Source organism: Colletotrichum siamense (genome assembly GCF_013390195.1).
Source record: "Colletotrichum siamense strain Cg363 chromosome Unknown KSG_Cg363_contig02, whole genome shotgun sequence".
Taxonomy (NCBI): Eukaryota; Fungi; Ascomycota; class Sordariomycetes; order Glomerellales; family Glomerellaceae; genus Colletotrichum; species Colletotrichum siamense.
In genome coordinates, this window is record NW_023501015.1 from 2,920,425 (window position 1) to 2,947,387 (window position 26,963).

A 26,963-nucleotide genomic window follows, 5' to 3' on the forward strand; every position below is an offset into this window, starting at 1 on the left:
AATACCTGATTCGAACGACGCTTACGAATTGTGAGACAGTCTACATCACCGCAATTCGTTATACATACGAGCAGGGGCATCGTATTCCTTTTGCTCCGCCATGATCATGAGAAGTTTTGAAGGCCGACGGCCTACCGTCCGCCTAACCCAGGGCATATACACTGGAAAGATAGTCGATGATGAGGACTTTCCGCGTGAAATAGAGGCCTTTCTTGGCATCCCCTACGCGGAGGCCCAACGCCTCCAACGCGCATCGCACCCGCCGGCATCCTCGGAGACCTTTGACGCTTCCGAATACGGCCCCGCCTGTCCAACGGCAGACCCTTCTGTCCCTTCTCGTGAGGCTTGTCTAAGCACAAACGTCTTTCGGCCCTACTCAGAAGGTTCGGGAGAGATCACGAAGAAGGTCCCGGTGTTGGTCTATGTCCACGGCGGGGCCTTCAACTTTGGACGAGGAGCAGACAGGAATCTCGGTGCTTTCGTGGCCTTCGCCAAGAAGGACATCGTCGCTGTGAGCTTCAACTACCGTCTTGGACCGCTTGGCTTTCTGCCGTGTGGCATCGCAGCGAACGAGGGCATCTCCAATCTGGGGCTCCATGATCAGAGGTCCCTCCTGGATTGGGTCCACCAGAACATCGCTCAGTTCGGGGGCGACGCAGAAGATGTCACGGTGATGGGCTTCAGTGCCGGCGCACATTCAGTACGCCACCCCTCGTTCATCTCTTCGCAATCTCACACCTAGAAGGCTTCACTGACACCCCCAGCTTGGCCATCACCTCCTCTCGACACCCTCGCGTAAGCTCTTCCGCCGCGCGATTATGGAATCAGGCGCGGCAACAGCCCGCTCCGTTCTCGCAGCAACGCATCCTCGCCACGAAGCCCAGTTTGCGCAATTTCTGTCATACGCCTCCCTCTCTCATCTCCCAAAAGACCAAATCCTCCCCGCCCTCCGCTCCCTACCGCTGCCAAAGCTCCTCCAAGCTTCAGTGGCCGTTTGGACGGAAAACGCGCCGTCGGTCCAATGGCCCTTTCAGCCATCCATCGACGGCAACGTAGACACCGAGACCGCAATCATCCCAGGCATGCCCATCCGTACATGGGCGACACTGTCTCCGGACCTTCCCTCGCCTCCACCTCTCATTACAGGCTTCAACTCCTCCGAAGGCACAACCTTCGTCCCGGCGTCCGCATCGTCTCCCACCTCCCTGAAAGACTTCTTCGCCGCCCTGATACCCTCCTTGACGCACTCCGACTTGGAGACACTGGACTCCCTCTACCCTCCCGCCTCAAGCTACCCACCCCCGCCAACGCCCGGCCACGGCGCCCAGTTCCGCCGCCTGGCGCACGCATACGGCCACTACGGCTATATTGCGCCGCTGATCCATTCAGCCCACTTTGCGTCCCGCAAGGGCGGGCCGGTGTGGGTGTATGAATACGCCGCGCACGCGGACCTCGGCGCCGCGAACCACGGAGACCACGTCCCCGCCGCCACTCGCGACAGTGACATACTCTCGCCGCACCGGACGCCCGGGTTGTGGGCCACGAGCGAGGCCATGCACGGATTCTGGTCGTCTTTCGTCACCAGCAAGGATTCCGAGGAAGGGCCCAACGAATTGGTCAACTCGAGCGGTATCACCTGGCCGAGGTTTGTGTCCCCGTTCGGTGATTCACCGGGAGGCGCGGACGATCACGTTCCCAAGGATGATGAAGATGAGGTGAGAGGGAAGATTGTCGTCTTTGGGGAGGGGAATGATGAGTTCATGGGCCGTCGTGGGCAGCGAAGGCATGGTACTGTCGCACGGGTGAGGGCGTTGACAGAGGCGGAAGTGCGGCAATTCCGATTCTGGTGGGATCGTGTTGGGTTGAGCGAGGGCATGGGGCTTGCCGGTGAGGACGGGACATGATTGTAATGGTCTACCTAGAGCGACACCCATTAAGAGGAACAGGTACTCATGACATTAAGACATGTTGCATCCACGAAATGTCATGCAAGTCTACGACAGAATTGTTCAGACTTGACAAAGGAACATCATTTCATACATATCTAGAAAACTAATTGCCCATACGATATATCTGGGTTGACCCAACATCCATTTTAAACCGATACTTCAGAAACTTTTGCTGCGGGACAATGCCTTGCATTCAAAACAGGCAACACGTGCTTCTCTGTGAGCAACAAGTCATAGAGCCTGTGTGCCTTCATTCTCTCTATGTACACCGATTAAATTGAAGCAACATGGCTGCGACCGTGGAGGATTTGACCGGAACAACCCCAACTGGTGTATGTATATGAAGAAATGAATCATGTGCGTCGAATGAGTGATTATAAGCTCCGTGCAAGCGATATGGTGCAAGCTGTAGATGGCAGGCAAATGGCAGCGGAGATGGCCGATATTAATAGTGTAGTTCTCTGAGCAGCAAAGGTGCTGTCGCATGCCATGATTTCCGTGATTCCGTAACGCCGTTTTAACTTCCCGACTTGGGCATCGTTTGCCTGGTGGGGACGGTGGGTATCTTCAGAACAAAACCCCAGCAGACTGGTTATCAACAAAGTTTTAGCGTGACTCGCTAGATTTCAAAAGTTCTGCGAGATGCCCGCATTTTGTTGTTGTGGGTAGTGAGAGGGGTTTTCGATCCTGGTGTTACGACGAGCCGGGTTGTCACGGATTACGGGTTGGCCGGGAAGCTCGGTGGGTCGCTGATCGCCGTACGGGTTATCGGAGTAAGGATTGTTGCCATACTGATCGTAGTAGGCATTGCCTCCTCCTCCTCCGGTGTAGGCCATGCCGATGCCACCATCAGACGTATCGGAGCGGTTGCCAGCACTGTAGGAGGACGATGCGTTTGATGGGCCACGCTGGACGCCAGGTCCACGATTCAGAGCGGCCGAAGGGCCCATGGCGCCAAGAATCTCGCCGTCGGGTGAGTATGAGCCGTCGTTGATCAGAGGCTCTCCTGAACGGGTGTCAGTGCCGCGAGTTGGTGATGTTGTGTCCGAGTGAGCCGCACCTGTGTTGCCTCCAGACATGGTCGTAGATGCCTTGCGTCCGGTGGATCCGGCCAGAGTGGTGGTGCCCCATCCGCGGTATCCAGCAGAACCATCCTCTTTCATCTCATAAGAGCCGCCATCACCAAGAGATGGGATCGTGGGGTCCGCGTTAGGGTTGTAGGCGTAATCTTCAACCTCCTTCCGGCGTTCCTCCTCGGCATGCTTGCGCTGCTTCCTCTTGCGCCAAAAGTAAATACCGGCCAAAATGAGCAGCGCCACAGCTGCGATGGGAACAACCACAGCGACAGCGATTTTACCTCCATCGGTGAGACCGCCTTTCGAATCGCTGCCGGAGTTGGAAGCGCCGTTCGTTGAAGAGGCAGATGCAGAGGTGCTCCCGGTCGTCTTGGAGGGGTTGGCAGCCTCGGTCTGTGTAATAATTTGGATGACTGTGCTGGTCTGGCCCCCGGGTACAGTTGGGGTAATCACAACAGTAGTTGCGACAACCGATGTTGCTGGCTGTGTGGTTTCAGCAGCGGCCGTGGTTGTCTGCGGGGTGGTCTGCTGTGTCGTGGTCGTCGGAACCTGTTGCTGCGTTGTTGTCTGAACTTGAGATGTAGCCGCAGGTGCAGTTGTGGTAATCAGCGTTGTAGGAGCAGCTGTGGTGGTCTCAGCGGCAGGGGTTGTTGTCGCCGCAGCAGGTGTGGTTTGCTGCTGAGTCGTTTGAGGAGTCGTTGCAGCAGGCGTGGTGGCAGCTACGGTCCCATTGGAAGATGATTCCTGCCTCAAGAAGAGGTGCGGAAACCGACTGGGAAACGACATGTTAGTGATGGTTCTAGGAAGTGGCGAGGTCGCATCGCCAAGTGCACGAGTAGGAGAGATGATGCGAATTGAAGCCGCGGGAAGACGGGGTGCAGATTTCAAGTACAGAATGGCAGTTGGGTGCCACGGCTGCAGGATCCCTCCGCGAGCTGGCGATCTGCAAAGGTGCCGTAGTTGGCTCGGCAAAATGGAGAGGAAGCACAAAAGTTGGACAACTCACCCCCAATACATGGTTGGCGCAAAGTGCAGACTGCAGGGCCGAGTACGGTGTGTTTCAACGCGCAGGCGACTAGAAACAGCGCGCTGTCGATTTCAATCGGCTTCAATCGGCGGGCGGCCAACGATAGGGCTCAATGAGACCGCTGAGAAGAAAGTTGGCGACACGCACGTGGAACAGGCGGCAACGAAGGGCCTGATTCGCAAGTGGCACGGTGCGGCAGGTTGTCAATTGTTTGGAGTTCGTGCGGGAAGGGGAAGAAAAAGGGAGATGTTTCGCGTTTGAGTCGCCGTCTGCTCAGACAAGACGAACGGGCGATAATTGGCGCGGGTGGCTGAGTCAGGTTCAGGCGGTGCCTGCGAAAGCGACCAAGTGCAGACGGTTCGGCTGCGCGTAGCCCAGATACTACTGCGCGGGTCGGCGGAAAAGGTCGGGCGGTTGGCAGGGCCGAAGTCGAGTTGGGCGAAGCAGCAAGCGCCGCGGAGGTTGCGACTTGTCGATCGCGGTGACGCAAGGAGTGATCAATTGGACGGGAGTAAAAGACCCCCCAAAAAAAAGAAGAAGAAGAAACGGATTAGACAATTACGAGGGAAGAAGAAAGCGAGGGGATATGAGGAGCAGTCGGGAAGGAGGGGAAAGGGAGGATGTAATAGAACGGGTGGGTGGAAGGACTGTCGAATTATTCGTAGCAGGTCGTGGATTTCTTGGAAGCGTGTCGACTAACTTGTTACTGCTGCTGCTGCTGCTGCTCCTGCTGCCGCCGATTGGAAGGGCAAGGGCAGGGGTTGACGGAGGCGGGAAGGGACACGGGAGGGGAAAAGCAGCGAAAGGGAGGAGGAGGGAGAGGGAGGAACGCTCCGAAGGAGCAGGACAGGAAGCCGGGAATATGTATGTTTTGAGCAAGTGAGATCGCAGGTGGAGCTGCCCATCCGTCCCTCGCCCTTCCGTGTACAGGAACGGGCAGTGAACACGGGCAACGAGGTAGGTAAGGTAGCTACTACTGCCTACTACTGCAATTGCACTGCACTGCAGGCACCATACCAAACCACACCACACCACACCACACCATCGTCCTCGCATTGCACTCAAACGCACATGGAATCCGAAGCAATTGCAAATGCGGACGCAGAGGTAGACGCGCAGGCACAGCTACATTGGCTTCCCTTCTGCTTCCACAGCCCAGCACAACCCAGCCAGCCATCTTGCCTGGGCAAGTACCTAACATAGGTAAGGTAGGTCAGGTAGGTAGGCATCTCATCCCATCCCATCTTACCTTGCGGACCCCGTCCCATCCATCCCATCCTGTTCTATCCTGTCCCCTGCTATCCCATTGTCAGCCGTTTGGGGTGCCAGTGGCTCAGCAGCAACGGGCGATGATTCCAACGGCAGGTTACAGCATGAGGTCACCTTCTGCAGTCATGTCGCCGGCGTGCCTGGCAAGCGACCCATATCGACTTGTCCGATCTGCAGCTCGGGCACGGCACCTTACAGCGGATACCTACTTCATTCTAGGTAAGTAGCCCAGGTGAGGTACTCGACTGAGCCCTTTCCTCCCTCCCTCAACGCTCTTGAACAAGTTTGACCTCTTTCAGAACCATCATGTTTGTCTCTTGACCAAAACGAACACTCGAGTCTCGAGACCTGCCGCCAATATCATATCCCGATGTCTCTGTCATCTCGCAGAAAGTGCGGCGCATGCCCGTCGAAATTGCGAATCGCTGCAACCACTGCCTTCTTTGGCTGCCCTGCACCACAAAGTCCCCGAGGTACTCTGTACCCTGGCCAGCACAAAAGCCTAAAGTGCTTAGACGCGCGAAGGGAATGCACCTGGACTTGGTCCCTTCACTAGGCCACGGCAAGCGGTTGTCCGTCATTAAAATCCCGGGAATGTTCAGTCCTGAATGTCATCTAGTTGAATGCCCGTTGGCGCCCGCCTCCTCTGCGTTTACGAATACCTGACAAGCACTTGCGGCTTGACTCGTCTCGACTCGAGTCCCGTCCCGCCGCCCTTGACAGTCGCTCACAACGTGCTGCGCGTTCCAGACCTTGCCACACATGTCGGCCGACAACGAGAAACGGGAGACAAATCAATAAGTTTGGAAATGCACGACACGACTTCTCAAACGCGACACGCCAGGCGAGTACGCAAGCGAGGAAGGCAAAGCACGATGGTAAGGTTTCACTTGGGGGACAGAAAGACCAGACGAAGAAGCACCCTGGAAGCCATCCCCGGACTCCGTTAAGAGTTGGACTGCCCTGAGTCCGTCCTCCAACAGCACGGTACAGCACTGCACAGCACCCGACCGCAATGCACGGATCTCGCTCCTTTTGGAGCCCTCGAACAGCAAATTGAGCTCATGATTGGGATTCGCGATTTGCTTCGCTACGCCGCGCCGGGGACACCAGATGGTCTGTCCGCTCTGCTCGTATCCAGAGTGACTGCGACTTGCGCCGGCCTGGCCCAATTTCTCCTCGTCGTCCGACCTACCAACCTAAGCTGGGTAAGTTGCAGGCCTCCTCCTGGCAAACCACGCCGGATGCCGGGGCCAACAGCCTAGCCCAGCCCAGTACCCGTCATCATTGTTCCCGGCCATGTCCACTGTTCGTCGGGCCATTCATCCACCCGCTGCTTTCCGTTTCCTCGGGTCTTGTTCTCTTTCCTCGTTCCGTGGGTGGAGGAAGAAGTCGAACTGACGCCCTGTCAGGAATGACGAGCAATTGCCAACAACGCGTCCTGATTCCTAGAGTCCAGCCTTTGACTCTCAATCTCTTCTTCATTACTCGCAGCCCAGGCAATACTGTTACTGTGCACATACACAAATAACCCTTCCCGGTGTTTATTTTGCCGCCCGTAGCTGTCCCCACGTCGACATTTCAGCGGCGCCAATTATTGCTAAAACTAGCCGATTTGCCTCACAGTGGGCTTTTGCTTGTGGACCGCTTCGTATCCTGTTGGCACAAAAAAAGGCTGCTGATCTCCAGCGCGTGCCTGTTCGTGTGCAGCCAAGGCAGCGTGGATACAACTGATCGCTTGTGTCCGTACGTACGATCCCGCCGATCGACCATGGTAACGATATGGCGTCAAGCCCACGCTTCTCTGGTCAGATCGGCAGGAGGTGACCCGCTTGACCAAGCGCAGAGGTTGCGCCCATCCAAGCGCGAAGGCGGACAAGGAGGGAATAGGACAGCCAAGCAACACGGCAACAAAACCGATTCTGTGAATGATCGGCAGCCGCACCGGCAGACCTCCTCGGTTCAAGAAACCCACATTGTGTTCTGCGTTCTGGAAGTCGAGACCGCAGACAGTAACAGGGTCTTGTTGGCGCAAATTTTTGGAGCCAGCCAACTTTCAGAGCCGCCAGGCGAATTGGCGACTCACCGCTGCTCCGTTATCCGCTGTCGACGTTATTGGTGTAACCTTGGTTTACATCCGACAGCTTATTCAAGCCCCCAAGTCCCGTATTGAGGGGCCGCCGCTTTCGAGATCGGGGTCACATCTGCTGGACTGCCTACCGTCCGCACTTGACATCCGAAGGCCGATCATTTAGACCTCATATCTGCATGCGGCCCGTATCAACCATCAGATTTCGTAGCATTGCTTACATGCGGCTTGCAACCTACGGATAGATGGTCTTTCGAACTGCCTCACCTGACCTATACGCTGTTTTCTTTCCTGTAAGCTGACAGTTCATTCGCAGACAACCGCGTTGTTGAGGCCATCAGTAGTGTCAGTTCTCCGTTATTACCACTGCGTTGGCACATATACCCTTGACCCCCCAGATGACGTCTGGAGTTGGCAAATCTCGGCCAGAGACAGCGGCCAGGATTGCCCCGACGTGTCAAGATCTGAGGAGGGATAACTGCAATAACATCAAGTTGAGTATATTGTCCCGTCGGCATCTCCTTTTTCAAGCAAGGGATCAACACCACCAGCCCACCAGGCAAAACGTCATGTCTCCTGTAAACCCCTCCACAGCCTCGGGGCACTGACCAGATCCCCTTGCCATTTCGCCTCAACCTATCCATGGAAACCTCTCAAACAAGCAGCAGCCAATTTGCTTTCATTGCATCATCCCATCTTTTGCAAACAAGACTCAACATGGGCATCTGTCCTAGACCATACAGCCCAGAACTCAATCGCTCCTGCACTACCCGGTCTTTCGCTCCAGGAGATGACGGCGGCCATGCGGTGCCCGCATTACAGTTCCAGCGTCGTTGTAGTTGGACAATGCGGCATGTCAACCGACTACGCTTACGTGATCCTGAACCTTTTTTATGTTGGAAACTTTGAAGCATTCCCTCCTTTGATTGGTCTCATCCTCTATTCAGAAGCATACGGCTGGCACCATGCAAAGATTGGTCTGGCAACGTCACATGAATCAGGAAGAAGCAGAGCAGGTGGGCGCCGGTAAGCTAACATGCTAGATTCGCCCACGCGCAGCTTTGCCGCAGATATCAATCCAGAAGTTCTTCAGCAGCGTGGAACTCCGCACACGCGTACGCCTCAAGCTTGCCTCTTCAGTCTCGAAAGAGACAGAGATAAGCTGTTGGTCCCCTCTCTCCTCACTAATGGGAAATCTTTGTCCAACGGCGTCGTCCCGAAACTAGCTTACTCTTAAGCTAAGTTACCGAGCCCAAGCTCGTTTTCCCGGCCGCCTCACACATACACACATACACACACACGCATGGCTGCGCCCTCCTTTGAAAATCCAAAACTCATCCCAGCTTCGTACCGACAGCTTCCCATTGGCTGCGGCCCGCGCTCCTCGCCAGTAGAAACGCCACCGAGTGCACCGTCGACTGCTAGGCGCAAACAAGAACCACGCCGCTCCACAACATCTGACAAGTGTCCGGATGGTAATTAAAAATAACTTTCTAGTCAAACCTGCTGTCATCGGTGCCGAAAACGCCTGGGAGGGACTCGCCGCCGACGACATACGCTGCCGATGATAGTGGCCGCCGGTTCGGGTTCAGTAGAATCGCGAGAGGTGTTGGGCCGTGATGGGTGTTTGATACTGACTCGCAGAAGGGGGTGATCTATTGCGAGTCCACGCACCACGACAGTCAGCAACTTCATCAGCGGACGTCAGTGAAGACAGTGGAGCGGTTGGAGTGTCTCTGCAGTGAACGGCGGAGCGATGGCGGCGTCTGCGTCTGCACATGTCCCGCCGGCTGCAATCGGAGGCCAGCACGGAGCGTCTTACTCCTCGTCGGAGCTTACCCGGCCCTGCTCGCATCATCATATCCTCTGAAGCCCACGTCTCGCTGGAGCGTGGCTGGAAAAGAGCGAGCAGGAACGACTTGGCCGTTCGATCCCATGTTATGAAAAGCCCAGCCTCTACTGTCTTTCCCGACCCTTTGGTCAGATCTGTGCCTCGCCTTGATCAAATGTTTGCCAAATTATTGCTGCAAAGGGGCTCTGTTGACTGTTTGAAAACAAAGCGGTAGCAGGATACTTTCGGTCGTTGTGATGCTTTCCATGTGTTCTCATCGTCAACCAAAACAAACGTGAGTTGTGTATAGGTCCTCATCCCGATTTTGCTTCTCTCGCTTCTCTCCCAGACATGCCACTTGATGGTTGCGAAATGAAATAAATCATGTTACTCATGGTCTGTGGGAATCATTCTACATCGTGCCCATTGCAACGAACCTCCTACCCCCAGTCATCCGCCGAGCCCTTACAAGCCTTAGCCAGCCTGTCAAGTCCCATGACCCTCAGAACCTTCCCAATCTACAACGCATCGTGACTAGTAGCGGTGTTGGCCTGGGTATTGTCCCCAGCCACCACCACCACCACCCTGCGGATGATGGGGGTGATGCGGTTGCTGATAAGGAGGATACTGGCCCGGCGGTGGTCCACCGTATCCAGGGCCGCCATAGCCTGGTCCGCCATACCCCTGAGGAGGTTGCGGAGGCCCCCACTGTCCCTGAGGAGGGGGAGGCGGCTGGTGACCATAGCCTTGCGGTTCAGGCTGACTGTAATAGCCGGAGGCGTGGCCTTGAGAAGATTCGTAGCCACCACTTGGGTACGGCTGGCTGCTCGCTCTATGGTCTTGGTCATAACCGTAGTTTGTATTCTGTGGTGGCAGAGGAGAGCTGGACAGAGGCTTTCTGTCGTCTCCGTCCATTGAGTTGAGATCTCTCGTCCGGATTTGGCTCCAAAGCGATCCCTTGTTCTTCCCATGACCCAACTCGCCAAAGCTGTCCCAAGCGCCGTGAGAGTGGCCGGGACCATCTTGGCCTCTGGAGGCCTCGCCGCTCAGAATATGGTTCTTACCGGCCTTGACAGACTCAGATGACAGAAGGCGGGACAGCTCATGCTTGTGAGGGCTTTCGTCGACCCACTTGCGAACCGTCTCGAACATACTTCTTTGAATCTCAATTCTCTCGTCTCGGATAGCCGGGTGGTGGAAGGCCCGAAGGACATCGTTGACAACCTCGTCAACAGGTACTCCGGGATTCTCCCAAGCATAAAGAACTCGGCTGCCTTCTGTTAGCAACTTGTTCAATATGTCGTTGTCCCCACGGGGGCACTTACGGAACAACATATTGCAGAACAGTCGCGGCAACTCTGCCGGCGCACGAGTTGAGGATGTTAGTGAAGTGGTCCTTGGACAGCATTGAGTGAGTGGGGTCATCGCAGCTCGGATTTTTCCAAGGCTCCAGCTGTGAGTTGGAACTTGCACTGATGACGGTTGAGGAGCCATCCTTGAGGACCTTGGAGACTTGGTTGATGATCGGTCTCACGAAAGGTGCCAGCAGCCCGAGGATGAAGGCTGTTAGTGTCTCACTGATATGGTCCAATAACTTCTCCAGGCCAGGAACCTTGGAAATGAGGTTGCTGATAGACTTGACGATCTTATCCCTGAACTGGAGGATAGGGTAGATGTTCTTCGCCGTCTTGACAGGGTCGAAGTTTGTACTCATGCCGGGTACTTGATTGGCGCTGTCGCGAGACAAGTCACCACGACTGCTTGAGTAGTTGCCGACATTCTGGTTTTCCCGCTCTTGTTCAGCCGATCGGGCTTGTAGCTCCTTGGCTTGTTTAGCCAAGCCGCCACCAATACCCGGGAGCTGGTCAACAAGGGAGATGAAGTCATTTGACTTGTTTGAAGAAGACGAGCTGGAACCAAGTCCAAAAAGTCCACGGCTGCCGCTGCTACTGTTGCCGCCGAGGCCGGCAAGATTGCCCAGGCTTCCCAGTCCGGGTATGCTTCCCAGACCACTTGAGGAGCTCCCAGAAGAACCACCTCCTATGTTTCCAGTCAGGCCTTCGGCGTTCTGAAGCGCTACGTTCATCTCGTCGACCTCGGATTGTGTGAAGTGATCAGTAGCCTCGCCTAAGACAGAGTGGAGGAAGTCTACAGCTCCAAAAGTTCCGGTAACAAGAGGGAACACTCGACGGCCGTGAAGATCGATCTCCGTGGCGGCGCCACAATGGGGGTAGACTTGATGATAACCGAGTTCGCGAAGGGCGAGCTCGCAGTAGTTGCTATGGGCGCTGAAGTCCTCCATGCAGTGTAGGGCTTGGCCGAGACACCGCAGGGCCTCGCAAAGATCGTCCTCCTTGCCCGAGCCACGGGAGCCGTTCGTGTAAACTCGACCATAGTGGATGCTGCGAGCAAAGCTGAAGCGAAGGTAGCCAGCGCTGGTTGCCCAACCGCCTGATTCGTTGGCAATATAGTTCTTCATGCCGGTGCGAGAATCGATTTTGGTCTCGACAGGGTCTACAGGACCTCGCAGACGAGGATCAAACTTGCGTGCGTCCATGCCGTCAGCGTACCCAAGGGGGTTGTCGATATGCTCCTCGGGACGGTAGACGCCGAGGCGCTCCTCAGTGACCTCGAATTCCTCAGTCGCATAGCCAAACGCCATGAAGGAAAGCACCCAGACCTAATTGAACGGTAAGAAGCGAAGGGGACAACATTGCGCGAGAGACGAACCAAGATTCTGATTGTGGGAGCATTGACTCCCTTCAAGCTTCCAACATCGACAGCCTGAGAATAGTCACGCAGCCAGTTGCCGAAGTAGACCCTTGAAACCAGCATCGACGTCCACTTCTTGCCCTTCAAGAAGGCGATGGTCTTGAGCATATCCTCGATATCTGCATGCGACCACGTCAGCGAATCAGTAATTATGAGAAGCAGAGGAGCAAGAAGGAACACACCTCCATGACGCCAATTGACACCCTCGACCTGAGAAATCGTCCAGTGGTCAGTAGTTGCAACATGTGGTAGATAAAGAGCATCAGCAAAACAGTGCTCGGGTAAAGCGCCTACCTGCGCGATGGAGGGAATGTTGCCGGCGCCAAAAGCTGCGGCGCGCCCTGGTAAAAGCACCAGGAGAAGGCAGAGGGCAAGGAGAAGAGATCCTCTCCCAAGACCGGATGACGCCATGTGCAGGGGAATGAGGTTCAGGTTGTGCGAAAGAAGGGAAGTGAGGTTCGATCGCAGAGGCGCGTCGGATGTTCGGTAAACAGTGGAGGGGTCGCCTTGTTATCGGGTGTTGTTGGCCCACGAGGTTGGGAATCAGCCTTGGAGGGGTAAAAGGTGAGAAAGCAACGTAAGGTAGGATGGCGAAGGAAAGTTCAGGTCCAAGTAGGACAGATGAGCTAAGCTCAGCTAAAAAACGGCGAGCTGAACTGTCTCGCCAGGGAGGGGAGCTTGAGTAAGATGGACTGGGTGAAGATTTTAGCTTGACGAAGTAAGATTGGGTTTGGCTACCCCGACTGTCTGAAGCAACACTGGATTATTAGCTCTTGCTGGTGCCTCTTGCCCAGATACCTAGTCTTCGCAAACAGCCTAACAGGGTGATGTAAGGTAGGATGGTAGGGTCGTACGTCAACGGCAAAGCCGTGCCGCGCAAAAGATTGTGGAAGCTTGGGTGCTTGGCTACGGAACCTGGGGCTTGGGAAATGGTAGTCTTAGATAATACGTGAGGCACAAGCGGGGCAACATCTCTAGCATGAGATACCTCACATTACTACCCAGCTTGCTGCCCCGCCACACGTCAGGATCACTGCTGACGACGACGTCGTCCCGCACCGCACTGCACCACACTCTCGCCCTTCCAGTGCGGCTATGCCCTAGGGTCAGACGGAGGACTGCCCCAAGAGAAGAGCTGAACAATTGATTACTTGGCTGTGAAGCTGAGCAAGCCATTGGCCTGCGCCACACGGGTAGTCGTCCCTGGCTGTTGTCCAATGATTGACGTGGGCTTGGTTTTGCTTGGTCTTGCTGTAAGATAACGTAAAGTGAAATAAGGTATGCGACTGAGGGGCTCCCTCGCGGCAATCGGTCAATGCTCTAAGCTCAAGCGCCGAGCGACAAATTTGTGCTGGGGGGCAAATCTTTTCAACATGGTCCCTGCTCATCCGCCCCCTTAGATGGTTATGTATCTATTGAGTATAGACATAAACCCGGTGTCAAGGCAGCCGGACATTGCATAAGAAGATATGTTGCTGAGAAGAATTCCATTGTGGCAGGTAGACGCATATGGATTTAATGATGACGTCTTCCGATAATGAAAAGCGTACCGCATGATGCCAACGAACAAATGAATGTGCCTGACAATGGAAAACTTCCGGGGGTCACATACTGCATAGTAGGATGCGTGGCTGTAAGAAACTTCCTGTTTCTTTAAGCGTGCCACCGCAGCTGCAAGGTTGATGGTGATGAGCTCAGCGCCAAAGGTATTCGTAGGGCAGGGCTGTCTTTGTACGGCAGCTGGTGAGACGTTCTCCTCTCCAAGCACATCGCGTCTGGTAGGTTAGGCCTGGGTGCCCGGCAGCTAGTCGGAGGGTGCCTGACAATGTCCAGGCTTCTTCCCAGCTCGAGAGCCAGCCCAGTGAGGTGATCAAGCATGTTTGGCAGTCAAGGTTGGTTGGTCTAGCCGCCGTGTTCGTTTCCTCATCCATTTCCTCCAAAAGTTGGGCGCGACTTGACTTTCAACTCAATTTGACAGCGACTTGTGCAGCTCAAGTGCGGGGGAGTTATGCGTAAGTACACTACCTTATGTAGGTAGGTAGACAGCCAACCGGGTTCACAGCTTCAATTTACACACAAGCGAATGCTCTGTCAGGGTGAGTAGTCACCTCAGCAGATACAGAATGGAGCCAACGATGGACGTCGATATAGACGAATCCAACGCGTGGCTTTCAGCTACCACGCAGGCGGAGCCACAGTGTGCCCTGGCAAAGGCCTGGAGGCCACATGCACGTGCGAGAGATTGAGGTCGCCACTATCACGCATCCCTTCAAGAGAGGGACTCTGTCCAACGCATCAACAAGTCACAAGTCGCATCTTGCAAGCCAAGCGCATTGCATGTGCGCTGCAAGACACCGGCTGCTTCTGCTGTAAAGCAGAGTGCTAGAGTGCCGCCCCCAACAATGCTCTAAGAAGACCACAGACCGCCGCTGCTGCCAGAGGGCGCCACGGCACTCGCTGCGATCTTGCTCATTGGGGGTCACGGCCCATTGCCGATGGTGCTAAGATGTAGAGGCGACCATGATAGGTGTAGGTAGGTAAGACCAAGAGCCCCAAGCCCCAAGACTACCCCTCGTTTCCAAGCCACGGCCCGCATGTGAGAACTCTACGCCGTCTACTGTGTCCATCTACCCAAGGTACGAGGTGTAGAGGCCTCACACCGCATCGACATCCTTCATCCTCTACTGCGTAGATGTTTTGCCCAATCCACGACCCCGTCCAACAAAACCACAAGGTCGCAGAAGCATTTCCTGCACGGACCCGTCAGCCCGGGGCGATCCAGCGGCGCCGACACTCGGCTGCTTTTGCATTGCTGTGACCTGGAGGCTCAGTGATTATCGTTGTTTAATGGCACGGCCGAGGCGTGCTCTTAGCGTCGCCATCTCCCGAGTCCCGTCTCAAAGGTCCAAACTGCCATGCAACTCTTTCTTCTGCCAATGCCCATCGCCGTTTGCCCTCTCAGAATCCACATATCCACACCAACTTTTGCAGATGCTCATTGACATTTCATTCACCAATTGTTTCTGCGAACCCACTCCCGTCACCGTCCATTCCCTCCCCTCATCCCTATGTCCCCGGGCCTTCGTACCTGTACCTGTATCTATCTGTATCTGTACCTGTACCGGTACCCTCACGAATACCGCTGCTCCTGCACACTCACACCCCCCGCCGCTCATTGCCCGTTCGGGAACGTGTTCGACTGTTGCTGAGCTGAGGCAGGCACAGCTTTCCACCAGCCTACTGCGTGGCTCCTGGTGGGAATCTCGGGGTTTGCATCCAAGCAACACAGTGCAAAGTAAACCCTGAATGATGAGAGGGAGCAAAATCGACGGAGGAAAAAAAAAAAAAACGCCAGAGGTTGTCGAGCAGTGGAACCACAAATCGGCTGTCCAAGCTTCCGCAAGGTGCCAGAGTAACGCCACCACGCCGTAAATTTTCGGTCTAGAGAGATTGGCAATCGCGTAGAGAGCTTCTCCCTGACCTGCCCGTCCACTCATCCCCCCAAATCAAACGCACCCCCTAATTAATTCTTCCCCCGTCTCCGTTCGTCTCTCACCACCCTGTTCCACCGAACCTCAGTCCCGGCCTCTCTTGCCTACCTCCGGCCCTCCCGGCTTTTGGCTCCTTTTTTTCGCATTAGATCACCTTTTATCTGTACTACACACACCTGTCAAGGTGCCACGGTTACCACCTTAATACCCTTTCTCTCCCGCGTCGTCGCTCCTGTCCTTGTCCCTTCTTTTTCCCTCCTCGCCAGCGCCTGCGACTGCCTGCTGCGACTCCAAACCGTCCACTCTCTTTGTTCTGCCACCGCTACTCTGCACTCCGTCCTGTTTGGACCCGGCCAACCGCTTAACCACCTAATCGGCCGTCGCAATCAGTCTGCATCAACCGAGTCGTTTCACCTCCAGGCCTCCGTTGCAGCGTATTCACGATCGCCACCTGCAGCTATGCCGTCGAGAACTCTCCCTACCTTCACCCGCGCCGAGGTCGAGGCACATAATTCGAAGAAGTCCTGTTATGTTACGATTGGCAAAAATGTCTACGACGTAACCGACTTCGCCCAGGACCATCCCGGTGGCGCCGACCTCGTCTTCGACTACGGCGGCAAGGACATCGAATCCATCCTGCGCGATCCGACATCCCACCCCCACTCCGAGGCTGCGTACGAAGTTCTCGACGACTCCTTGGTTGGATTCGTCATTTCTCAAAAGTCAATCAATGGGACGGCCAACAAGCCCAACGGGAAAGCGAATGGACATGTGAACGGGAATGCGAACGGCAATGGCAACAGCGCTGCCAAGACCCAGGAGCATGAGGACGAGCCAAAGATGAATGAGAATGGCGAGCTCTGGGATGGTGAGCGATGGGTTCATCCTCGCACTGGCATGGCTAGCGAGGAGGATTTGAGCAAGGAGACGGATTACACCAATGACTACAAGAAACACAAGTTCCTCGACTTGAGCCGCCCACTGTTCCCTCAGATCTGGTACGGGGGCTTCAGCAAGGAGTTCTACCTTGATCAGGTTCATCGCCCTCGCCATTACAAGGGCGGCGAGTCTGCACCACTATTTGGAAACTTTCTCGAGCCCCTTTCCAAGACGCCTTGGTGGGTTGTGCCTGTGGCGTGGCTCCCCCCAGTTGCATACGGTACCTATTTGGCTAGAGAGGGCATGGACAGCACCTTCCAGGAGGTCTGCTATTGGGGGCTCGGCTTCTTTCTCTGGAGCTTGATCGAGTACATCTTGCACCGCTTCCTCTTCCACCTTGACAAGTAAGCTGCCCCTATGATGTGCTATGCAATTCCAGATAACCAACAGCGAAAACCAGGTGGCTTCCGGACAACCGAGTTGGCATTACCATGCATTTCCTCCTCCACGGCATCCATCATTACCTGCCTATGGACAAGTATCGCCTCGTCATGCCTCCTACACTTTTTGTTGTTCTCGCCACGCCGTTCTACAAGCTGGCTCATTGGGTTTTTTCGTACAGCTGGCACGCCGCTACCGCTGTTTATTGCGGAGGCATCTTTGGTTACATCTGCTACGACTTGACGCACTACTTCCTTCACCACCAGAACTTGCCGCTCTGGTACAAGGAATTGAAGAAGTACCACCTTCAGCACCACTTCCTTGACTATGAGCTTGGCTTTGGCGTCACCAGCCGGTTCTGGGATAGCATTTTCGGCACCGAACTGCCTCCCATTGTCAAGACGCAATAATTCATCGACCAACGTTCATACATCTTGTCACGATGACGATCCGGGGGACTATTCTAATGCCCAAGAGAGCGACTTTTGCTCATTCTTTATCAACATGTGCCCCCATGTATATACGCTCGCAGGAGTGCCTAACGCAGTAATGGGGTCTTTTCGCCAGGCGTTTCGAGGAGACGGTTTCAAGGTGGTTGTCGCGTATTATAGCGCCCCGGGCAGTTATGATACCGCCATGGGAAGAGTCGTCATCTTGTCATGGCGACTGGTTCAGTACAGAATATTTTTGAATGATACCACAACTCAGTAGGCCATGCCTTAATTAGAAAAGCACGTTCTACATCTTTCAAACCATGTCCTTGGCCACTACCGCTGCGTTGACAAGCTTGATATCTGCCTCTACGCGAAAGTTCAGTGCCCCAACCAGCGAGGCAACCTTAACGACGCCATGATCGCAGCCCACGGCGAACCGTTAAAGCGGACTAGTTCACGGGCAGTCGTAAAGGGGGTCTGGTCGGGCCTCCGGTTGGAAGTCAGTTCGACAACACAAACACTTCGGAAGCATGGGACGGATAATGATTACTCTGCATAGCCACGTGACTAACGAGATCTTGGTGCACAGGTTTGACCTCAGACCGTGCGGCTCGGTCTGGACTCTGGTAGATTGTGCAGACCTGGTCGCTTAGGTAAGGCACCCGAATGACCGCATGTAGCCAGTGCTTGGCAAGGTAAGCGTGTAGGAAGGTACCTACCTACCTGGTAGGTAAGAAGGTCGGGTAGGCACCTAGTGGAACTACCAGGCACCTACCCAAGGTACCTACGAATACCTACCTTAATGCTTGGCCAAAAGTGCCGTAGTCCCTAAACCCGACTCATGAGCCACGCCTGCCTGCCCGCCCAAAGGTTTTCTGGTGAATCCGCTGCGCTAGTCACTTCTGACACGAAGCCAGCCTCCCCCATCCCACGGAATCTCGTTGTCTCCTTCCCCCTCCATCACCACAGCGACAAGACTCTGCTCCTGGCCCCGTCGAGAGCAGCTTCCCCATCGAAACAGGAAACATAGTCGCCTTTCTCTCTGATCACAATTCCAGTCAACATGTCCGGCCTAGATGTCGAAGCTTTGCTTGACGCCACGGCGAAAAGCTCGACCGAAAGCAAGCCAAAGACCACCGAGGTGGAAGATCGTCCTAATGGAGATCGCCCAGAGCGCCGAGACCGCGACCGTGGCCGCGATGGAAGCCGCGACCGCGACTACGACCGTCGACGCCGAGACCGCGACCGCCGCGAACGCAGTTCGACTCGAAGCCGCCGTGGCACACCGGAAGAACACAAGGCATCCACCCCTCGGAGCGACGCTGGCAGCCACAAGAGTAGGCGGAGAAGCAGAAGCCGCGATGATGACCGCCGTCACTCACGTCGTCACAGAGGAGATGGTGACTACTACAGAGGCGGACGCAGACACTCTCGTTCTCGTTCTCGCTCACCCCACCGCTCTTACCGCTCGTCGCGTGACGACCGTGACTACCGCGACCGTCGGGATCGCTCTGATCGCTACTCGGGGGACCATCGCCGGGCAAGGGACGACGATCGTAATGAGAATTCCAAGCGTGAGGCAACACCACAACTTACTGAAGATGAACGGGACCGCCGCACTGTCTTTGTCCAGCAGCTCGCCGCCCGTCTTCGCACTCGCGACCTAAAGGCATTTTTCGAAAAGGTCGGCCCTGTCAACGAGGCCCAGATTGTCAAGGACCGCATCAGCCAAAGATCCAAGGGGTAAGTCTTCACTCTACACTACAGACCCAGATACTAATGATTCATCCAGAGTTGGTTACGTTGAATTCAAGAACGAGGAATCTGTCACTCAAGCTCTTCAACTTACTGGGCAGAAACTGCTAGGTATCCCTATCATAGTTCAGCTCACAGAGGCCGAGAAGAACCGCCAAGTCCGCAACTCCGAGACCGCTACCGGCGCACACCCAAACTCGATCCCCTTCCATCGACTCTACGTTGGCAACATTCACTTCAACGTCACCGAACAGGATTTGCAGGCTGTTTTTGAACCCTTTGGTGAACTTGAATTTGTCCAGCTCCAAAAGGATGACAATGGACGCAGCCGAGGCTATGGTTTCGTGCAGTAAGCTTTTCGTATCCTTGCCTGCAAATTCCCATGCTAACCATTCTTCAGGTACCGGGAAGCTAGCCAAGCCAGAGAGGCACTCGAAAAAATGAACGGGTTCGACCTTGCTGGTCGCCCGATCCGTGTTGGCCTCGGAAACGATAAGTTCACCCCTGAGAGCACTGCCAACATGTTGCAGAGATTCCCTGGTCAGAACCAAGCGTATCAAGGCTCTGCATTTTCGGGTGCTGGCGGACGTGGCCCGCAGACATCAGCATTTGACCGTGCCGGTGGACGAGACAGCGAAAAGTCTGGTGGTGCCAGCGCCCTGGATGACACCGATGTTGCCGGAGTCAACTTTAACAACTACAGCCGTGATGCCCTGATGAGAAAACTTGCCAGGACTGATGAAGCTTCGAACGGAGCAGATGAGCGACAGGTTCTGAAGCCCAAGACCGAGATTAAGCCCTTACCGGTCAACGTTAGCATGGCTAGCCGATGCGTTGTGCTGCACAACATGTTTGATCCCGAAGAGTACGTTCCACCACCGTCAATCCAGGATAATTTATGCTAACTCGATGACAGGGAGGATGGTGACGACTGGGCTAAAGAGCTGGAAGACGATGTGCGACAAGAAGCCGAAAAGAAATATGGTCGTGTTGTACACATCGCAGTCGATCCTAACTCCAAGGGTGACATCTACCTCAAATTCGACAAGGTCCAGGGCGGCGAGAACGCCATCAGGGGTCTGAACGGTCGCTACTTCGGAGGCAGGATGATCGACGCGTCACCTGTTGTAGATGCCGTCTACAGCAGTTTGTTCTCTCGCACACGAGCGATCTGAAAGCTAATTCATGGCGTCGAAGAAATATTGTCTAGGATTCCTCACTGTAAGCATTGGTACACATGATCCTCAATTTCTTTTTCTGACCGGACCATTAAGGCGACGCTCTGCGACTCCAAATAGATCCTCGAGACAGACGAGCCCGCTCTGGTCTCCATCGAAGGCCACCAAACGAGTGGTGGCCAAGTCGCCGTCTGGCCAGAGAGCAAAGGTCTACCCATCATCACCACAGGAGAAAAGATCGACACCACACTGATTCTCCAGCAGAAACACGTTACATCACATATTCGATCGCCAACTACTTATGGCTGATTCTGTACCTTAGGTTTTTTCCTTTCTTTCTTTTACCCTCCATCGCCCTCCACTACGTGTGGAGCAGGTATCAGGCTACCGTGTTGGCGTCCGGGTAAGGTATAGGGAGGCATAGCTCAAATTAAATTTCGCGTATTAGAACACGAATTCATAGGAAATGTGTCACATATCTTTTGACAAAGTTGCAGATAGAACTGGTCTCTGCGATCTGCTGAGCATTCGCTGCCTCAACGCTCTCGGGTGAGATCGCAGCCCTTGATGAACCTGCCTTTGTATGTTTCACAGTCAGATTTGGTTTTCTATCATGATGTGCTCCATCTCTTCTTTCTATGCGTTGTTTAGTGTGAGCACCCACTATCTTCACTGCTGCTACATGTTTTTGTACGTCTCTTTACTAGACTGCTTGCTTCACTTGCTTATTCTGAGCAGCGCTCTCTGAAGGCCTGCTGGTCTGCCAGCTTCTATAGAACAGATGGTGTTTGTTTTTGCTGCAGCACTCCATGATCAAAATACCTGTAATTTCATGTCCAGACCTGTAGACCTAGTGCAGTGTCATTAATAGCATGCTGATATCCATTCCTGCACGTTTGTTCTGCAAGTTAGGCACAAGAAAGATCTCGTGTACTCATAGCTCCTGCCTCTTGGAATACCTTTGTTGTCGACGTCCTCCATCACCCACGTCATCAATCCGTCCCTTCCTCACTAGGTACCTTACTCCTCTGCCCCCACCATAAGTCTCTCCTGTTATTGCCCTTCTGTGCCCCGAGACGAGGATCCGCCTCACGCTCTCTCGCAGCAAATCTTAAGCGCCAGCAAATACAACCAAAAGTTCCCATCCGGAAAGCGTGGCCTATCGGGAAACGTCGGCAGTGCACTCTTGGAAGAACAGTACAGATTTACTCTGCCGCCGTAGGTTTGCGCATTTTGCTTGCCACTTTGCAAACAATAGGAAATCTCAAACTTCGCAAACGTACCTTTGAAAGGGTTCTGAGAGTAATTTGATCGATAAGTTTCGCTCCTGCTCCCAAGTTCGGTCGTGCTTTCCACGATTGCCCCCAAGACGCCTGGCATAGATAGTCCTGGTACTGGCTTCGGGGCTATTTCGATCAGCCTCCTTGGACCTCGGCTACCCTAGCAAGATTCAACAACAGCATTTGGTACATTTGACCAACAAAACTACCCACCCAAAGCAGAGGTCTTGTGTGCTGGACTCGGTACGCGAGCTCAACTTGTACGTATGTTTTCTTTTCTCTGCCAAAAGCCCCAGTCTTCCCTAGCCTCCTTCTCATTCCTCCAGATCCTTGTGGTGGAGGTCCATGAGGCATGCTGCTCTCTTGCCCTCTGAAATCTTTGCTTTCATATAGTATACGGAAGGAACCTATCTGTTTTTGCCACGGGGCTTCAAGTGAAGAGCTGGTGCACGCCTATTCCTCTTGCTTTTCTCTTATCATTGGGGTTGGATGTAAGCAGACAGGAAGGTGTGAGGTGAGCATGACATTCTTATCCTCTCGCCTTGGCTTAACTTACTTCACCTCAGGTTGGCTAAGGCAGACGAGCTACCAGAAGCTTCACCTGTCCCCTCGCCCCCCCCTTTCTGCCTTTTTTTTTCATTTTTTTTTTTTTTCATCTTCACTTCTAGTAAGTGAATCTGATGCAACTCCCGCAAAGGCTAGCGTCAGTTGTTTTGTCTGGAAGGCGCGCCTTTCTTTCTCCACTTCCCCCTCGCTATCTCTCTCCATCCATAACTCGAAAGAATCATCAACAATCTCTCACCTCCCGCATGTGAGGTTTTCTCCCACCCATATCCCTTTCCCACCACGACATCCTTTGATTACCTTCTTTCCGCACATCGTCGTTATTGTTCTTCCCCTTCCAACATACACCTAGTGGTTCTACCGTGCTATAGGATCTCCCCCCCTTCCTCACGGCGCCCTCGTTGTGACGGCCACAAAGGAAGGAAACCAAAATGGCTGACTTGAGACACAACAGTAACAGCTCCGGAGAGGATCGAGGCGGTGTGCGCCTTTCCGACCACTCACCTCCTGGTAATTCTTCGTCGCGCCACCAGCACCATCACTCAACCCCAAGCTCATCGGCCAGTACTATTGTGTACGAGAAGTCGCCTCCTGACGTTTTTGGCCCCGAACTTTGCCAGGGCAGGGTTGGCCAGCTCTATCAACAGGACTACCATCAAAACTACCAGCTTCCTGTCCCGCCAAAATTTCATACTACTCCCAGCCAAGGCAGTGCCAAACGCAGCGGTCCTTCTCACTCGCAGAATTCGACCAGCTTTTCTGCGGGTAAGTTGTCTACTCGCTCCGACGGAACAATTCTGGCAACTCCTACCGGTCGCCCAACTGCCGAGCCTTCCTCCGCTGGATATCGGCCGGCCTTTACGACGCTCCAAAGCGGCTTTGGACCAACCCCTCCTGCTGTCAAGGCACCTGGCAACACTCCCAACGCTCCTGACAGCGAAGTTCGACGTGCCCAACGAGCTCTTCCTACAATTTCTGAGGAGAAGGGAAAACTTGCAGCAAACAATCTCGCTCACTCCAAGCCAGTTGTCGCAGAGATGGCTGCCCACTGCCAGATCGACGGCCCTTTGGCCGGTCCTATCCGAGACAATCGCCGTTCTGAGCTCGCCCGAAACCACGTATGTCGACTTCCCCTTCTGGTTGCTGCCTCTTCCTGATTTACCCATCCTCCCCTCTTTACCCCCTTCGGATTTCAAGTCCCTCAATGTTTTTCCTTTTCGTCTTGAGTACCCCAAACGTCGTTCTTGTTTGAAAACATGACTGATTTTTGAGATGAAAAGCCGGCCTGGATCCCTGCCCGTCAGGTTCAGGCGGGTATCATGACCACGCAGCAGGCCATTCGTCGCACTCCAGGAATCCCCAGCAAAATCGCCAACGATCTTTGTGATGGCCTTCAGAAGTATGCGCAAGATGTCAACAACATGCTTCGCCAGGCGATCAACGAGGTCGCTGACTATCGTCTCGATATTGAGTACAACGAGAAGGTCCTTTGCTCCACGAAGCTGGAGGCAAGTATCATGCTTGAGGAGCGCGACAACCTCAAGCGTGAATATGCCGAGCTCCAGAGCAAGCATGATGAGGTCGAGAATCGGCTCGCTTGCTATCACGTGGAGACTGAGAAGTACAAGAACAAGTTGCGCGAGTATCAAGCCAGACTTGATCATGAGAACAACGGGGAAGATACCACTCAGGAAATCATGCGGGAGTTGGTGGAGGTATGTGCTATTCAGAACTACCCAATCTGTAACCAAACTAATAAGTGAATCTTAGACTGTCAAGGAGTTCTTATCTCGTCCTACTTCCCAGTGGCTGGTTACGCGAAACGAGGAAGGCTCACCTGGCAACGTTATCACCGCCCTGAGCGCTTCCAGTATCGCTGCCTTGGAGCAGCAGGGGAATGAGACTCCTCGCTCTCAGAATGTGCAGAAGCAGCTGGTGCCCACACGCGCTACCATCAAGTCAGAGCACAGTGAGATAATGCCTTCTATAGACAATGCGCTGCAGCCATTCAACTACCAGCAGCAGAATGCAGAGACGTCTCAAATCTCCGGAATGCCCAACGCATCTTCTCGCAACGGGCCGCCCACTTCTTATCCCGGCATGTTCAGTAACTCTCGTCGCCCTGCCGACAACAGAACCACTTCTTCCGCCGGTTGGACTCGTGCTTCAAGTGGCGCTTCTATGCAGCAACCGATGCTGCCAGCTCGCTCCTACTCGCGATCTGGAGATGCTCGCAGCTCTTTCAATGGTGATTACAAACAGCCAAACGAGTTTGACCTTTCTTGTGGTTATGGTGCTCAGTTTACCATGCAAGCTCGCCCTGGTACTGCCATGGGGCACCGAGGATACAACCAGCAGCAGTCTTCTTTCCGTCCCAATGCTCCAGAGTTTCATCCCGGACATAGCAGCAGCAATGGCGGTTTTGACAATGCCGAAAGCTCCTACAGCTACAGCTATGGACCTGGATCAAATGCTGGCTCTCGTCGTGGCCTCAACACCAGTACTGGCCCCTTTGAGAGCCCAACGCCTCGCTCCGTTAGCCGTACTGGATTTGGCAACTTCGAGGGCCCTTCGTCTGGCTTCACGGGGGCTTCTCCTTTGATCCCGAGAACCCCTGGTTTCGGTTCCACTCAGCAGTACAATAGTGCTCCCACCCACCGTGGTTCCCAATCTCAGCGGAATCACCCCTCCAGATCTTCGGTTCAGAACTACCACGCAGTTGATTACAATCACGGAGGCTTCACCCCTGGTCCCTTCAGCCATGGCAGCAACGGCCCCAGATCAGTCGGCAAGCCCGCAAGTGTCACCGGGACCTTGGCTTCTGGAACAGCTTTCGGCCAAGACGACAGCGGCGATAACGAGCGCTATGCTCGTGCCTTCGAAGGGGTTTGGGGTCTGGCCCGGAGCTAGGTGCTCCGATTTGCCTCCTCAATCGACCCAAGTGTGATGTTGCATCTCTCGGAAGTTCAGATTGCCCGCTACATGACTACACTGTACTCTCCTTTTAGCGAGCACCAAGCCTGGTCCTACATTCGACAGCACATGAACGACAGCATGACCCGCGCTTGTCTCATCTCTCGCGCCATTATCGACTTGCTTGTTCATCGCATCTTCGTCTTTGAGGCTTGGCAGGGCTTCTCTGTTGACGCTGATCGCCAGATTGGTGAGATACGTTATGAGATGAACAACCTCCCTGGTAAGTTTTCAGCCTTGCCTGCTACTTGATATTGACGCTGACTTAGAAGTCACAGCTGGCCAAGGCGGTGCCCTCCAGGTTTGCATTGACCGTGTCGCGGCGATCGTCAACTCATGCATCAACCATGAGCGCTACGACGCCTATCGCAGCCACCGTATCGAGTACTTCCAAGCCGAACTGCGCGAGATGCTCGCTCCCCTCATGCTGCCTGAGTCCGAGGGTGGTCCCAACTTGGATGATGCCGATGATGCTCTTCGTGACATGATCGAAAAGGCCTGGTCCATCTCTGCGAAAATGTTCACGTCACGCTGCACCTTTGAGTTTCGGTTTCCCGATGCTGGCGCTCGCTTCAGCACTCAGACCATGGTCGGTGTTGCACCCAACATTGACCCTCACATCCTCCAGGCTGAGCACTGGCGTGTTCAGTTGGTTGTCACCCCTGTCATCACCGTTCGCAACGACACAGGCGCGACTATCTCAGTCGCTTCTATTACAAGGGCCCACGTCATCTGCATGAAATGATGACAGCGGCCTCGCAATTGCTCTCTCCATTCTCTCTTTACTCCACCTTCGCGACCTCCACGGAATGATTCCGACATTCACGGCGGACCGCAACCTTTTGGGGCTTGAAAGCTTGTATGATCATGAGGTTCACGAGATTTACGACTTCCGCTTTCCAGTTTTAGCGACGGGCCACTCGTTGGTCATTAATGACGAGCAGGCTGATGGGCTGCTTGGTAACAATCAGGGTGAAGAAGAAAAAGAACAAGAAGAAGAAGCGGCAATTCTCATTGGAATCGCGGTTTGGGTTGAACGTGTTTGGGGACAGACGCTCCTCTATCTGGAGTGACTGACGCACTTGGTTTCAGGATGGTAACGGCAAGGTTTTTTTTTTTCTTTTTCTTTTGTTTCTGCAGAGTTCTTCTTGGAAGGGAGGAAGTTCCGGGCTTCTGTATCGACGATCAAAAGGATATGGGTGATAAGGAACCGGATAGAAATGGAAAACGAAGGTAGCAGAGACACGATTCGCAAAATAGTATCTGGAAAACCCCACCGTCCCAACCTACCGTGATTGTCCAGTACACCGACTACTTTTGTCAAAAGCATGATATCCGGCCCCGGGGTAAGGCGGTTTGTCTCTTGAGGGATGGATAGAGACAGATATCTTGACCTGTGCAGCCGAGTGGCTCCAATTGGTAGCGCAAAACGCAAATCCAAGCTCACCAGAAACGAGCGTATAAGACAGACCGCCGAGCGCCTAAAATTGAGATGATATCTTGTTGGGATGGAAGGAGACAGGCATGCAGAATACCTACATATCCAAAGGAAATGGTAGGGATGAGTCACCGCGTGCTCTCATGCGGATCTTTTAGGCACATCTCATGAGCGAGGGGGGTTTATACAGGTAACGGCTTGGGCGCCGCTTGCCAAGCTGGTTACCGTCATCGTTTAGCCGGTACCAGAAACTCCTCCAGCACTTGAGGATTCTGAGGCCAGGGATATGTCGTGCCTTCACTGTTGCGGCGCCGATGAAGCTGGGCCATTCTCGGAAAGTCTCGTACGTGCGTACAGAATCTCAGTATCGGAGCACGAGGCGATGTCCTGCGCAAGGCGCCGTTTTGGATACTTGCTGCTGTGTGCATTCCGTCATTTACCTCTGCAGTCCTTCATTATCGCCAACCCACTACCAAAACGCCGTTGCCCACAGGTATCTACCCTAGAAAGATGGTCA

At 54.2% G+C, this 26,963-nt stretch overlaps 7 protein-coding genes across 7 annotated transcripts; 5 read left to right on the top strand and 2 right to left on the bottom strand.

Annotated features, from left to right (window-relative positions):
• Window positions 1–100: 100 nt before the first annotated feature.
• pnbA-3 (Para-nitrobenzyl esterase) lies at window positions 101–1,904 on the top strand (the record flags this gene model as incomplete). The annotated part of the gene is made up of 2 exons (XM_036634606.1): window positions 101–700; window positions 765–1,904. 2 exons carry the CDS (start codon window positions 101–103, stop codon window positions 1,902–1,904), a joined length of 1,740 nt encoding a protein of 579 aa, XP_036500659.1.
• A 671-nt stretch (window positions 1,905–2,575) lies between these two features.
• Window positions 2,576–3,811, bottom strand: CGCS363_v002758 (putative serine-rich protein; the record flags this gene model as incomplete). Its single annotated transcript, XM_036634607.1, has 1 exon — window positions 2,576–3,811. The coding sequence occupies one exon, from the start codon at window positions 3,809–3,811 to the stop codon at window positions 2,576–2,578; it is 1,236 nt and encodes a 411-aa protein (XP_036500654.1).
• Window positions 3,812–6,385: 2,574 nt separating this feature from the next.
• Window positions 6,386–6,852, top strand: CGCS363_v002759 (uncharacterized protein; the record flags this gene model as incomplete). Its single annotated transcript, XM_036634608.1, has 2 exons — window positions 6,386–6,529; window positions 6,730–6,852. 2 exons carry the CDS (start codon window positions 6,386–6,388, stop codon window positions 6,850–6,852), a joined length of 267 nt encoding a protein of 88 aa, XP_036500655.1.
• Window positions 6,853–9,759: 2,907 nt separating this feature from the next.
• Window positions 9,760–12,424, bottom strand: CGCS363_v002760 (uncharacterized protein; the record flags this gene model as incomplete). The annotated part of the gene is made up of 6 exons (XM_036634609.1): window positions 9,760–10,000; window positions 10,059–10,511; window positions 10,567–11,921; window positions 11,972–12,132; window positions 12,196–12,223; window positions 12,308–12,424. 6 exons carry the CDS (start codon window positions 12,422–12,424, stop codon window positions 9,760–9,762), a joined length of 2,355 nt encoding a protein of 784 aa, XP_036499693.1.
• Window positions 12,425–15,963: 3,539 nt separating this feature from the next.
• Window positions 15,964–17,234, top strand: SCS7 (Ceramide very long chain fatty acid hydroxylase SCS7; the record flags this gene model as incomplete). Its single annotated transcript, XM_036634610.1, has 2 exons — window positions 15,964–16,787; window positions 16,844–17,234. 2 exons carry the CDS (start codon window positions 15,964–15,966, stop codon window positions 17,232–17,234), a joined length of 1,215 nt encoding a protein of 404 aa, XP_036499692.1.
• Window positions 17,235–22,466: 5,232 nt separating this feature from the next.
• Window positions 22,467–24,945, top strand: CGCS363_v002762 (uncharacterized protein; the record flags this gene model as incomplete). Its single annotated transcript, XM_036634611.1, has 3 exons — window positions 22,467–23,153; window positions 23,316–23,750; window positions 23,806–24,945. The coding sequence occupies 3 exons, from the start codon at window positions 22,467–22,469 to the stop codon at window positions 24,943–24,945; spliced, it is 2,262 nt and encodes a 753-aa protein (XP_036499695.1).
• A 72-nt stretch (window positions 24,946–25,017) lies between these two features.
• Window positions 25,018–25,753, top strand: CGCS363_v002763 (uncharacterized protein; the record flags this gene model as incomplete). The annotated part of the gene is made up of 2 exons (XM_036634612.1): window positions 25,018–25,231; window positions 25,287–25,753. The coding sequence occupies 2 exons, from the start codon at window positions 25,018–25,020 to the stop codon at window positions 25,751–25,753; spliced, it is 681 nt and encodes a 226-aa protein (XP_036499694.1).
• Between the last annotated feature and the right edge of the window lie 1,210 nt (window positions 25,754–26,963).